Source organism: Vitis vinifera, chromosome 8 (assembly GCF_030704535.1).
Source record: "Vitis vinifera cultivar Pinot Noir 40024 chromosome 8, ASM3070453v1".
In the NCBI taxonomy this organism is placed as follows: domain Eukaryota; kingdom Viridiplantae; phylum Streptophyta; class Magnoliopsida; order Vitales; family Vitaceae; genus Vitis; species Vitis vinifera.
In genome coordinates, this window is record NC_081812.1 from 14,514,869 (window position 1) to 14,529,316 (window position 14,448).

At 37.4% G+C, this 14,448-nt stretch overlaps 2 protein-coding genes across 3 annotated transcripts; both read right to left on the reverse strand.

The window, feature by feature from the left end:
• Window positions 1-4,720: 4,720 nt before the first annotated feature.
• LOC100249937 (uncharacterized) lies at window positions 4,721-6,247 on the reverse strand. Its single transcript, XM_002275164.4, has 2 exons — window positions 5,025-6,247; window positions 4,721-4,870 (listed from the first exon to the last, which is right to left on the reverse strand). The coding sequence occupies exons 1-2, from the start codon at window positions 5,942-5,944 to the stop codon at window positions 4,840-4,842; spliced, it is 951 nt and encodes a 316-aa protein (XP_002275200.2). The 5' UTR covers window positions 5,945-6,247; the 3' UTR covers window positions 4,721-4,839.
• A 114-nt stretch (window positions 6,248-6,361) lies between these two features.
• On the reverse strand, window positions 6,362-13,153 carry LOC100255082 (protein CASP). Of its 2 annotated transcripts, XM_010655241.3 has the most exons (5): window positions 12,412-13,153; window positions 9,491-9,951; window positions 8,210-8,468; window positions 7,852-8,007; window positions 6,362-7,472 (listed from the first exon to the last, which is right to left on the reverse strand). In XM_010655241.3, exons 1-4 carry the CDS (start codon window positions 12,782-12,784, stop codon window positions 7,865-7,867), a joined length of 1,236 nt encoding a protein of 411 aa, XP_010653543.1. In that variant the 5' UTR covers window positions 12,785-13,153; the 3' UTR covers window positions 6,362-7,472; window positions 7,852-7,864. The 2 variants fall into 2 exon arrangements, with proteins under 2 accessions (XP_010653543.1, XP_010653541.1); XM_010655239.3 differs by lacking the exon at window positions 6,362-7,472 and having other exon boundaries at window positions 7,698-8,007; window positions 12,412-13,151.
• Window positions 13,154-14,448: the final 1,295 nt, after the last annotated feature.

Consider the following 14,448-nt stretch of genomic DNA (forward strand, 5'->3'; position numbering starts at 1 on the left):
GGATGTGATGGGCTGGAACATTTATGTATTGCAACCACACCATGTACCTAAAAAACTTCAGGTAATTAGTCTTTATTAATTTGGGTCTGGACATCCCCATGTGTGTATTATTGAAGTGTCCCAGAGGGACACATACCATTTAGCCCCCCAGTGCTGGGATTCAGACCACCCACAGGGCCACACCCCCACCCTCTTTCTTTTGCTGTCTCTTCTTGTCATCTGACTCTGGGGGTTCATAGCATGGCGTAGAGGGTCCTCACTGGCCTTATTGACGAACGGGAATTTGAGTGATTTACTGGTAACGCAGGCAAATCACATTATAAGCCCTGCTGTGCCACATGGTGGTTGGTACTGAATGGAGAACTGTAAATTAAGGGGGCGGCAAGGGAAGATGCGAATCCTGACTTCTGAGCCTATAAATGGTAGGCTATGTCGGCAATATTGATGGTTGGTGCCACAACTCCTAAGGGACATGCCATGCTTTGCAGGCAATGCTCATACCTCAACTCTCTCCCACCATGCTGATCAGTAAAGACAAAGAGATGATTTCTCACCTTATCCTCAATTTTGTTTAAGGGTTCATTTATCAGGCCTGATCCGGTAGTTAATGCAATTAAAAATTCATGAAGTTCCAACCGTAGACGTAAGATTTAAGGCTCTTCAGTACAGCACTTATGCTTTTAATACATCTTTCAATGGTCTCCAATAAAACCAAGAAAAACGAGGGCTGCTACTAATTCCCTCTGCTCAAGTCAGGAAAGCTTTATCCTACTAAAGCAAAGATACATCCTCTGCAGCATATTTGAATAAGGGACCTGCCTTTTTTCATCCAAAATTTATGACATGAAGAACTTATAATAAATTGTACAGGCTGGTCATTTCATAACGAAATGATCACATCTTCCTGGAGGGAAACTTACAAAAGAATTCGATGATATCGATCAATAGTAGGTCATTTTCAAGGGAATTATTAGGGGGCCCAAAATGTTTGGGACGCTTGTTGGAAGGTTGTGTTCAAAGGATGGATATCTTTGGGACATTTCTGAAGATGTGGTCAATATGTAGATGATGAATTGTTTGGCCTGTTTACAACCATATAATTTCTAGTGGACAATCTTGAAAACTAATAAGCTCTCAGATGCATGCTACCAGGATATCTATGAACTTTTTTTTTTCTTTTTTTCCTTTTTTCTGTGAAAGTTAATTATAAAATATAAGCACTAGCTAATTAAGGATCCCTCACTCCAGGTATGCAAGAGCAGAATGCTTATGAAATACAAGTTCTTCCTTCCAAACTCTTTCAGTGTCTGGATGATTTCTATTGGGTGATAAAACTAGTTATGAATGTGGCATATATATCTATTGGGTGAGTATTAAATGAGGGTAATGTGAAGGGTTCATGCACATAACCAAATACAAATGTTCACCTTCTGTGTGGGTGTAGTTGAGTCCAACATCAACAGTAATATCATGGCTGGAATGGAATGGGTCTTCCTTACATCTAGATATACTCTTTACTTGAAGCCTTTATAGTTTTAGATTCCTTGTTATAAATTTTGTTACTCCATCTTCAAAAGCTTGAAGAGCACTTCATGTGACCACGTGACTACAGGAGGCAAAGGCAAAAAAATCTGTACGGGAGTGGAACTGTATAACCAGATTCCTTGAGCCCATCTGTAGGGCGGTGTGAGCCCATAGAAAAATTTTCCCTAGTGATGTTGTATGAGGCTTTTTTAACCAAACTAAAGAGATTTATGCAATTTTCCACTGTTAAAAGAATTGACAAATTGGGATTTTATTGGTAACCAAAGAGAGAGGTACCATGGATGGACTTCTGTCAACATCCCAGGGTCTATTCTGAACAAAGCAAATGACCCATTAGGTGTCTCATTCCATTTTCTTCCTCTTTTTTAAACCTGTCTACAAAAAGCTTCATCTTTCGGTGATCTTGAGAGAAATCATTTGAAAGATAGATTCACTTAGAATGGATGAGATATTAATAAAATTACTCTGTTACTACTAATTTGATAATTAGAACTAGTAGTCTTAAAAACGCAAGGCATGGATGATTGGATGAAGCAAAAGCTTAGGAGAATGCATATCACCGACAGCTTGTTCATCAACCAATCCAAATAATGGAAAAAGCTGAGAAAAGGACTGAGGCAGAGTCCATTGTCCTACGAAATCGTCCAGAGTGATAGCCACCCTTGCAGCAAGGGAATCTTAATTGGAGTTGGCCAATGCAAGGAACCAAGAAAAATGATTCAGAACAAAAGTTCGGAGAGATGAGTCTCCCTTTTTTCTTACTAGTTTCAGTAGTTTCTGAATGACTTTTTGCTTCCCCATATGCGGTTACCAACTTACCACTTACCAATCTCCCTCTTGCTAATTGTTGAAAAGAGGGCGTGAGGGTGTTCATAGAATCATACCAATCCCACATGGGAAAGGAAGAACATCAAGTCGTATACTTCTCCATAGCCACTGTGCAGTGTGCTGCAAGGGCAAACGTCTACGTCTTATCCATCAAATCCCCATTCTGTTTCTAATTTCTATTGCAGTGGTTTCACCACCTCAACAATCCAGGCCAAACCAATACCGTCTTCACACTCCACTTTCCAATCTGCCTGTAGATTACCTGTTTCTGTTCAGTAACCTAAGAAAAAGAAAGTCCCCGAATCTTGTGAAATTCTGGTACGGTTCACGATATTTGATATTCATCACTTGAACCTTGAAAGGAGAGAATTAGAGCATAAAGTGAACCTTTAAAAGGAAAATTCAGCTGGCATGATTCTGGTGGATAAAAAGACGAGCCCAAATGAAAAATTGGAATAATTATACGGGGCAAACATCATGATGATGCATATGAATGGAAATTCTCTTTCAATCATTTCTTTCATCATATTTTCCCATACACCAAACAGAACAAGGCCTCAACCGAAAAGGTTACTGGCCCAGGGGACATGAGCAGTGGCCATTTATGCAGTTATAATTGCTCTATGGACTGTTTCTGTGGCGACCCACTGAGTTGTTTGATCACTATAGTAACCTTGACCTTCATGGGCTTTTGCACAAAAATAGCTTTGCTTTTCTGGATCCAAAAGCCGTGAAATTCGTTATCTGAGTGCCTGCATCAAACCCATATTCTTCATAAACAAATGGTAGCATGTGCGTCCCCAACTGAGACAAACTTCAGGACCCTGCAGGCTGATCAATTTGGGGCCTGACCAAATGTACTAAACATATTACAGTTTCAGAGAAAAGCACTAGCCATTATATTAAAAATGTGAATCTTTGTATTACCAGGTATGTGACAATCTAAAAATAGTTTGCGGCACAGAGCATACAGGTCCTACGAATGTTGGTGAATCTTCTTCTCTCTTCTTTCTCCTATTAGCCTGTGATATGACAAGGACTGAGCTTTGTGACTGGGTCTGCAACGTGGCAAAATCAGATTGGATGAAACTATAACAGGCATCCAGATTGCCCTGCCCAACACAAGGAAGTGAAATTTATATTTTGGGGTCTTAGAAGATACAAAGCCCCATTCAAAGTGGGAATCCAAATACCATCACCAATTTACATTAACATGTTCCAGAGGCTCTAGCTATATTGATGCTATAAGATGGCTACATAATTGGATTAGTAAAGAGTTGGCCTTTTCCCTTGAGGTGAGACAGCATGACCAAAGAGTCAAAAGCATATCATATTTTATTCAGTTGCCACCTCTAATCACTTAATCAAATGTCAACTCTATCATCATCATAAAGTTGCAAATGACAGGACTGTTGAGAAACCAGTCAAGCTCATGACCACCGTTTACTACTAATATAAGGCCCCATGGGTCCCAAAACCTAGTAGTAAATGTAGGCAGCAGTGACTACTGGAATGTGAACATCCACGATTTAAGGTGCCCATTTCCCACTAATCAAATCATAAAAGGCAGCTGATGAAAAGATAAGTTTTCCCCTGCAGCAAACGCATGGGTTCAAAGTAATTAACCTGCCGTACAAAGATTTGCAGCAATTAAGCTTCATAGTTTGATTCCAGCCCCAGGTTTCCCTATCTAACTGACTCTTCAGCCTATGAAATTTATAGGCTTCGCATAATACAGACAATTATAGATTTCTTTTACTGCATTCAAGCACCAATCTTAAGACTTGACATAAATGGTCTTAAAGGCAAACAAGCCCATCAAGAAACAAGCTTTTCATCAGCATTACTATAAATGAAGAACCCAACAAATGTAAGGGCCAGTATTGAACAGTAGAAGCAGAACAGGTGGGTCACACCATGAAGATATCATATGAATCCTTATCAAACAGGGGAAGAAAAAGGGTCAGGGTATCCAAAGAGGATGAAAAATTAATAAAAGAACACCAAAACACCAAAACCCCAAACCCCAATCCCCAAAACCCCACAAAGAAAATGGCAGAAAACCAGAACACTGAAAAATGTACCAAGAAAATGTGTAGAATAGTTTGATACTTCGATGGCACTAAAGACAGTAGTAAATACACCTGCCCATGAGGGGTGGCAGAGTAGATGAATGCACAACAGCTTTATTGTTTCATCTCTCTCAGCGTACGATCCAACCTTGCTTTTTATATTACCATAGGCCATAGAGATTCTCTTAGTACACCCCTCGGATGTGAAAAAAACAGAGTAATAATAAATCAAGAAAAAGAAAATTAAAAATAAAATGAAGACTTGAGACTTTGGGTGCAGTTTCAACTTTCAACTTTCACCTGTACACTTGTGGAGCAACTAGGCTGAGTTATCAAGTTTTTTTATACACATAATGCATGAAAGCAGAGTCGTATATAGTGACGCGGCAGAATTTTATTGGGGAGAAATGGCCTGTACAGTGGGACTGCATCCAAGGGAAAATGTATTTTAGTTTGAGGAATCGAAACAAGAAAATTTTAATCGGAGAGCAGTAAAATAAAATAAAAGGAGGAAGAAACGGAGAGATAAAAATTGATTAATCACAGACGGATGGTGAACGTGGCTCTGCAAAACCCAACCTTCTCTTCTTCCAAAACAAAGTGGTGTCCGGGTTGAGCCTAGCTCCGGTTCTAGCCGGTTCTGATTTACACCTGGTGAGTATAAGAGGATGAGCAGTGGCTTCTTCCCCTGTTTTGAATGCTTCGGTTTTGGTGGGTTTTGTGCTTCTTTCACTGGTCGAATCTTCAGATTGGTTCAAATATTCGGAGTCTCTATCAGTTTCTGGATCTGTTCTCGATTCTGCAGCCGAATCTCTGCTGCTGGGTTCGTTTTCCGATGCGGGGTTTTGTTGGTCTGTGTTTTCTGGCTCTGTTTTTTGCTCTTCCTCTGTGGCCAAAGGCGAACCCCAGAACCGACTGGCGAGGGATGATGACCTGTACGGAGCAGATCTGCATCGGGTTAGCAGTAAAGCGTTTTTGGGTGGTGAGAAGGAGGAAGAATAAAAAACCCTTGCTTCTTCTTCTTCGTTTCCTACGTCGTCGCTTTGCTCTGATTCTTCGACTCTATCTTCCAGTTTTGATTCAATTCTCGATGAATCCTCTCTAATTTCGGATTTCCTCCGAAATCGAACTCGAAAAAACAAGACCCACTTGCGCCAAACTGGTCGAAATGGCTTAGGCTTCAGCCTCCCAACGAAATGGTTGCAACACAGAGCATTTCTGATCCACCTGCACCACCCTCGGGTCTTTTTCCGAGCCTTAGTAGCCTTGCCACTGCCCTGTTTGGACCGCCTGACTCGGACTTGACCAATACACGTAACCTTTGGAGAAGAAGGCTCCTGGGTTTCAATAGCAGTGTTCTTCTTCCTCACGAACATAGGGCTGGAACGTGACCTACCTCTGCTTCTGCTCCCCACATTACTCCTCAAAAACCTCATCAATGGCGGTGGGAACTTCTCGGTCCGACCCGGACTCGACATGGTCTTCGAAGAAAGCTTCATTTTCACCAACCTCACCCCTTCTCTCTCCGCTTCCCTGCTCTGTCTCTCGTCGCTCTGAAACTCCCTTCCTCGGGTGCCTAAGTGCCTGGCCTTGGTACGAGAGATTGAAGAAGAGAGAGAAGATATTGAGATCACCTCGTCTTTGTTTCCATATTTTTTTTGTCTCTGTGTTGGCCATTTATTTATTTTTATCCTTGCACGGATGGGTGAACCAACTGTGTGGATTTTTTACTATATTTCCAAGGGCGTAACTCGTAGGGGCCTTTTTGGAAAAAAATAAAATATCCTGTATTATTACTGTACTCTCATACATGACACATATCTGCAGTAAACATTAGGGCAATATTGACCGTTGGATCATGATGATGATGATGATGAGGTCTGGGGGCTTGTAAGATGATAAGGAGGGTGGTTGTCCACTCACTCACTCAACCATCCATGATTGGATGGTCATGGATTTATCTCTTTAAAATGAGGCATTACCACCAACGCTTTGATTGATTTGGAGCTTCCAATTTTTCCACATCAATTGGTTCAGAAGCAACCTGCTTGTTCTTAAAGACTTCATTACATGATTTTCTAGACCTAATTTTTCTTTTAAAATAATATTATCACCCCTGCCAGTCTTAATCACAGGCGTTGAAAGCCACAACTGGCATTCATTGCTATAACAGGGAGTGGTCACACTCGTTCTCAGATCCCTGGTTTTCGGAACATGGTTTTTCAATTATCAGACTTCTTTTTTTTAATGGTGGTATATGAATCAATAACTTATGCTTACATCTTCTAGTCTTTGCTCCAAGTACTCCTTTGATGGCTGGGCCACCTTCTAAGTATGGTCAGATCATCAATATTACCAATTTTTACCTGCTTCGTGTTGTCACGTCTTTTAATGTCACGAACCACAACCCTTAGTCCATAAGTTGGTTATTTCAATCCTTGGCTCCATCCACCCCCACAAGAGGATTTATGCTCTAGAAAAGTACCCAGTGCCTACGAGGAGGCAGGTAGGCACCACTAGGCTACAAGGCTCTGTGGTTGTTGCTGTGGATATGACACTAAAGAAATGCCCCTACAACCAAAAAATGCTAAAGCAAGACTACTAACTATATTATTTCTTTCCTTATTTTATTTTTTTTTTTCTGAAGTGGCAAACATCAAATGGGGTCATCTGAATTTTCACAGGAGGGAAAAAAGGGGCAGTCCCACAACAGCCCCATCATGGCTCCACCTATCTTTTTACACATCTTTCTGTACAAGCAACAGCCACCATGTCATACAGTTATCATTCTTTTTTCAGTTTTGTAGTTTTTACTAATTTCCGAAACTATCCCTACTGAACTCAAACCTACCTCTGGATCGCTCAATGCGACTAGTAATTTCCTGTTGAATGGGCATGTGAGCCATATTCTCAACCCACAGGGAAACAAAAAGTCAACCAAGGTTTCAGGCCCCTTTCTGGCACTCGAAAATGAGCTTGACCATCGAGGCAGATGCAGGAAGGCCCGCTAAAGTCAATCAGGAATCACTGTTAAAAGAAAGTTCAGCTCAGGACACTAAGCCAAAAAAATAAAGAAAATAACCCAAAACAATACTAATAAATTGTAGTGTTTCGAGAAGGTGGTAACAGATGGTTAGGAGTTTATGGCAGCCAGCATCTTAATGGCAAAGTTTTCAAGTTCAGGGGCTACCCTGAAGATCTCATGTCCTTATATTAATATTCTTAAGGATGGCATGCTGAATGCAAGAAAAGAGAATGAACATGTTGATACTATTAAAAGAGATAGAGAGAGAGAGGCATAATAAAATACTGGTAATGTACAAGAGCTGCTAATAGTTTTATTTGTATGGCCCACCCATAGCTTACTTAGATTTGACGACATTCTATGATCTTTCCATTTAATTACCTGCAGATAAGTGTCATTTTACATAGTAACCGGATGCTTCAGAATCAAGGGCCCTTTTCATCCCAACGGCTGATCGTTTTGAGCCATTTCCAGTGTCGTTATTGGAATTCCCATCGATGAGCCTCTTTTGTTCCACTTGTGATTCAGCTTCATCATCTGAGAAACAATGTCAAGTGTCAAAGAAACCATGGCAATTGACATAAGAAGGCCGTTTCTTAGACTAGAGTATAGAAATAACAGATAGCCTTGGCATCATGCGAAGGTTCCAATACTAGCAGCAAGTGAATCGAAGGGAAAAAATAAATAGATAAATAGAAAGCAGTGACTTAAAACTTTATTTAAAGTTAAGAAACATTGCCTGAGACAGTTGACAGAGAGAATTCAGTTAGGCGTTTAACGCAGTCTTTCAGTGCTTGGAGTTCTGCTTCCTTTTCATGTAGTTTGGACTGGGCCAAGTGCAGTTCAGACTCCAGATCCACAATTTGATTTTCCTGCTGTTCGATGAGCACATGGCACAGTTTCTGATCCAGTTCAGCTGGCAACACACCATGGAACTGATAAGAATTGGAATTCTGACCTTCCAGTTCATGAAACCCTTTGGCTGAAACTTCTCGAGTCTGCACAGCATTTTACAGGTCAATCTAAGACAACATTGTATATTTGGGAAGAAGCATAGTTTGCTAAGGGAGGAACAAACCCAACTCATCATAACATATTAACATATGAGCCTAAGCAATGTCTTACCATATGGCATTCACTTGCCAACTCCAACATGGAAAATAATCTAAAAGCCATATGAAAAGAATTATCCTATTTCTCATACAGTTTACTTGATAGTGTCTGCATTTCTTTCACTGAAAACTTAAAACTAGGAGAGACTTCCTGTATTTTAGCCAGTTTAGTTCACAAATCATGTTATCTACAATGTGGTCTTAATTAGGGTTAAAATTTCCTCCAAAAGCATAGTCATAAAGCTTGGTAATTAGTTGATAAAGAACATGATATACATGAACAAGTGAGCACGACATGAACCAGTTTATACTGACATGAAGGTTTTTTCAGAATCTATCAGATTAGTTAGTCCACTGAAATGGTAAAAACTGATTTAGAAAACCATAAGAAGGTATAGTTCAAAAATAAGAGAGGAAATATGGGTTAACCATAAGATTAGTGGTTGCAATGTTTTGGATTTACAACCAGTCTATACACAAGAATTCAGGTTATGGTGGCTGCTACAAATGCTAAAAACTGAAATTTTCAACCCATTGAGAACAATACTTTTGGTCATAGGGATGTTACAAATCACCAACTAGAACAAAAGACACCAGCATCTTTACTCATGAGTCATTATTTACTGTATCAAGTCTTTGTTATGCTTATAATAGAATAACCAACAGTCCATGAAGGATCCAACCTGTTAATGTCCTTAAGAGATTTGTCAAGTGAGATCTACAACTGCATTTATGGATAAAAACTTTGTGTCTAGAGACTCAAAAAGAAAAAATTGTAGTCCCCAAGAAATAATCCATACAGATAACTCTATCTTAATGTTAGCAAAGGTGAATGCACCAGCATGATAGACACATTACGTTTTAAGTTAATACTACCAAGCATATGGGAATATAAGAAAAAGGCTTACGTCACCCAAATCTGGTCTTATTTCTTCACAGTCAGGAGCATCTGTGGCACAAGAAGGAAGTTTTTGCAGTTCAGACTCAAGCTCTGCTTCCAGTTGATCCATTTCAAGCACCTCTGGCCGTGGCTCTTCAGTAAGAACACTACTTGCATATTCACCATCATCAATTACAGGAAAAGAAGAAATATTGATCTCATTAGGATCTTGGTTTCCAGTACTTGACTTAGCAAGCACTTGTGCAGTATGCTTGCCTCTAATTTTCTTTGGACTAGTGTCTGCTTCACTTGAAAAACTTGAAACTTGCAAATTACGTGATGATTTTCTTTTGTAAAGTTCAGTCTTTAATTCCTGAACTACTTTTGCAGTCTCATCCATGCTTGTGTTCAGCTTACTGATTTCGGCTTTCCCAGCTGACATCATGTACATCATTCCAACGCCAAGTCCCCAAACAAAACTTGAGCCATCTGTAATGTATAACATGGTTTTGAATGAAAATTTGGAACTGTAGTTTAGCTAAATATATATAAATCAAACACAAACTTGAGAATTAAGCACAGTTACACAAATAAAATGCAAAGTGACAAAAACCAGTTTAGGGGCAAACCACTGAAAAGCACCGACAAGGATCTTTCTGTGAGAACATAAAAGATTGGAAGCAATTAATTATAAATATTTTTCTAGAATCTACCTAGAGAGAAACGTACAGAAACCTCATTATTGCAGCTCTCATCATTCAACAAGCACAGGTGCTATAGATGGACAGTCTACCATATGTACTCTCAAATAAATCATAGACCATAGAGCTGCTGTTTTTTTTTTTTTTTTGGAGTTCAATAGAACTTCCAATTTTAGCTAAGAAAATCATTTTTTGGATTGGCATCAAAATCCAATATGTCTTATTCTTTTTGCAGCTATCACAATGCATATCACAGTCAAGCTTATTAGCATGGATGAAATTGATGGTATCATTCCACTACAAATAGTACAATAAGTTGATACAATATCCTTGTCTCACCTCTCATGTACAAAAAGTAAACCCTTTTACAGCCTCATTTGGGATAGCTTCTTGCTTTTGGCTTTAGCTGGAAGCTAAAGCTGAAACCAAAGTCATAATTTTTAAAGGCAATATTGGTATTATAAAAGACTTATTAAACATGAAAGAACTTTTTGCATAAGCTAAAATAAAGCTTCTACAAGAAGCAACATTTTCCTAGTATCCATATTACTCTTTTTTAAGACAAACTCTTTGAACAAAATCAACCAAACATGCATAGAAGCTGTTATTGAGCTCATAAAAGAGTTTTGGGCTTCTCAGAAGTTGAGCCAAACAGAACCTAAAAATCATGGAAAAAGCATGTTTGAAGAAGAAGCATAATACGAGTGTATATACTCAATTTCTTTTATAGGCAGTCTCTAAATGTGATGAAAAGGAATCCAGAAATTTCTCTCCGAAGAAATTCATCCAGACTTGATATGAAGGAAGACCACATAAATGAACAGTTGATACAAACTACCTCTCTTGCAGAGAGGTGAATGTCCTATCCTGTTGTTACAGCTTTAATATGTGTGATTCAGATTGTAAAATGATTTCATGCCAAAAGACTTCCTCAGGAAAAAAATCAGTGATGCATGTATGACAACACATACATTCAAATTACATCATTTTAGTTTTTTCAATCAAAAACTGGTCCAATAAGCCTGAAAGAACATTCTTTTTATAAAAGTTATAATTCCTTTTTACTTATTCATCACTAAAATATTCTCACGCCTCTTTTTAGGAACAATCACTTGAGGTATCCTCTGATATCAATACACTTAAGACTGACTCCTTGAAAAATCCAAACCAAAACAATGATACTTTCACAGAAGTTATGGTCTCAAGCTATGCCTGATTTATAGTATACTAACAGTGATGTTTTCTTTTAGGCTATGGCTAAGGAAAGAAAAAAAATGATAAAGAAATTATTTTCTCATTTTTGCTTTTACTATAAAAAAATACCGAAAAAAAATAAAGGTTAAATATAATTATAATCAGTCAAAAACTTATATATTTTAAAATTATTTAATTTTTATATAAAAGAGTTAAAATAAATTAAATGAGTTTAAAATAGTATATAAAAGTAATTTATTGGTTTAAAATATAGTTTTTATTTTCCATCACTTTTTCTTTCTTTTTCTATTTTCTTTCCCTTTCCCTCATACTTACTTTCCGGGAACAACCAAACATAGTCTTAATGTTGTCTTAAAAGTCCCAGTTTTGCTTTCTGTCTTTGCATATAACAGCATACCATGATGTGTGGGAGTGGGTCCGGAGGTTGGACAATGTTGGTGACCCAATTGACCCACTAACAAGGCATGATGATCAAAGCATACACACTAGAAAACATAGAAGATATGTCAGAAATTCCAAGCAGATACTATAGAAGAACCTAGAAGTTGAGGGAATTCATGTACCAGTTAAATCACACAAATGGAAAACAAAATATAAAATAAATGAAGAGAGATAAGTGATGAAAATTTCTCAGGCAACTAATTTATTATCTAATTACTCACAGCCCTTCCCTAAAATCAGCAAGAAAATTAACTTCAGGATATCAAATAAATGGAACCCGTGGAACGCTCATTATGAAAATGCTAAATTCAATTTTGAGGACTTAAAATGCAGTTAATAATTCAAGTAGCTAGATGCATCTTCTTGGAGATCAATAAACATCTGACAAAAATATAAAGTCGAAATTGTATCAAAATAGGAATTATTTCATGAACCCCCAAGAAAATAAAAACGAAACCAAATAGTTGTTTCAGGCTTTCCGATCAATGGTGATAAATAATTTATCCGACATTTTGGTTTGATTTCCTGCCCGCATTTTGTGGGAAATCAAAGAGAGAGCATACAGCACAAAGAAAGAGTCAAAGAAGCTAACCTGTAGATGACTTTACAGAAGCAGCCTTGCCGGTCCTCCTCTTCTTGAAGGAAAGAGAGATTCCCTCGACTTCAACCTTCTTCTTGAATCCACGAGGTCTGGTCCTCGGTTTTTTCGAAACACCGGAACTGGAAAACCTAAAGATCTCCTCAGCTTCTCCAACAACTCCACTCTGATTCGATTGACTAACCTCCTTTGAGGCTGAACGAGAAGAAGATCGTTGCTGGTGGTTCTGATCACATTTGTCATGTGTTTGAAGTTCCGCCTGAGGCGGTGGTGGTGAAACGGTGGGATCGGCATTGTTGTTGGAAAAGAGGTTTTTAGCAAAGATCCCTGATCCTGCGACTGCAGCTGCCAAGAGAACTTGCCACATTTTTGTGAATTTTTGAGAACGCAGAGTAGTGAGTGAGGCAGCCCAACGACTCAGCTATGGCTTTGAATTTGGGTTGGTGGGGCGAGTGGTTTGATCTCACGTGTTTCCCGCTTTCTATCTTTTGCATTCAACTTTTAACTTTTTTGCCTCCGCCTTCGTCTCTAGTAGTCTAGTGCCAGCTTTACTCACTAATATGGTTGGTTTTTATGGGAAGAAATAAATCATAACAAATTTTAGGACAAATTAAATTAAATTATTATTGCAAGTAATATGTTCTTTTTAAAGTAATTATATCCTGCCATTCCAAAGCCTTTAAATGAACATTCAAAACTTAACCTAATTCTGTCACTCAAAATTGGAAAGAAAATATATTAGATAGCATTTTTGTATTTAAATTCTCTTAAATTGGAATTTTTTTTTCCTATTAAAATACTTACTTGTTTTTTCAATGCTTCCCACTTTTTCCTTCTTAGACATCAAAAATAAAAAATAAAAATATTTTTCTACTTCCTTGTATTTCAAAAATATGGATATCAAAGGTTTAAAAAACAATTAAATTTGAATTTTTTTTTCCTTTTAGAATACTTTATGTGTTGTTTCCATGCTTTCCAATTTTTCCTTCTTAGACAAAAATAAAAAAATATATATATATATTTTTCTACTTTCTTGTATTTCAAAAATATTGATATCAAAGGTTTAGAAAACAAAAAATTGATGTTATATATATATAACTTGAACGAGTTGACCTGATCCAACTTAAACCTAATCCACAATTTAGATAAATTTTGACAATCATTTTCGAAACCTAATCCACAATTTAGACAAGTTTTGGCAATCATTTTCGATACTTCAAATGAGGTTGAATTATGTTTTTTCAACTTAATTAATTTATGTTGGATTCCGACTAAAATCCAAACAATTCAAACATAATCCAAACACAATTTAATATTTTTATAATTCATACTATCTTGTATAATAATATTTATTTTTTATTTAAAAAAATCAAATTATATTATATCATATATATATATATTATAAAAAATACATAAATTTATGTTTATTCTTGAAATTTTGTCCTATTTATTATTATTTATTATTTATTGAATCATACAACTTGAATTAAACCCTATCAACTTGAATTTAACCGGATCAACTTGAATTTAACTTGAACAACTCAAACTCAATCCGAACTAAAAAAAAATGAAGTTGGATTAAGCTTGAGTTTAAATACCTCGGGTTAGACGTTGAGTCGAGTTAAGATTTGATAGATTGTTTCTTAATTCGTGCTAAATTCAAGTTAATCATCAACCCTATCAACCTACCCAAATTGAAGTCCTAATATTTATTCATCGTTATAAGTGCATATATATATATATATAAAAGTGGAATTCCCTGTCAAATAAAATGATCCTTCCCTGTTAGGTTAATAGAAATAAAAAAATAAAAAAGTGGCTGCCGTTTGGGCCAGCGTGGAGACCACTACCCAATGTAAGATTTTGGGGGACACGAATGACGTAGTCCAGCCACCGGGCTAGCAGTTAGCATGGACCACAAATTAAGATGTTGTCGTAACTTGCCCCATGCCCCTTGACAAGCCCAACAAAAGCCAGACCGATGCCTGCATATATATATATATATATATATATATATATATATATATAAAA

What these genes read in the sequence shown, in the direction of transcription:
- LOC100255082 (XM_010655241.3), bottom strand. Translation starts at nt 12,784, where the DNA reads ATGTGGCAAGTTCTCTTGGCAGCTGCAGTCGCAGGATCAGGGATCTTT. An exon ending in TAAGACCAGATTTGGGTGAC is followed by an intron (nt 8,469 to 9,490) that starts GTAAGCCTTTTT and finishes AATGCTGTGCAG; the next exon opens with ACTCGAGAAGTTTCAGCCAA. An exon ending in CTCTCTGTCAACTGTCTCAG is followed by an intron (nt 8,008 to 8,209) that starts GCAATGTTTCTT and finishes ATTGTTTCTCAG; the next exon opens with ATGATGAAGCTGAATCACAA.
- LOC100249937 (XM_002275164.4), bottom strand. Translation starts at nt 5,944, where the DNA reads ATGAAGCTTTCTTCGAAGACCATGTCGAGTCCGGGTCGGACCGAGAAG. An exon ending in TTGTTTTGGAAGAAGAGAAG is followed by an intron (nt 4,871 to 5,024) that starts GTTGGGTTTTGC and finishes CCTTGGATGCAG; the next exon opens with TCCCACTGTACAGGCCATTT.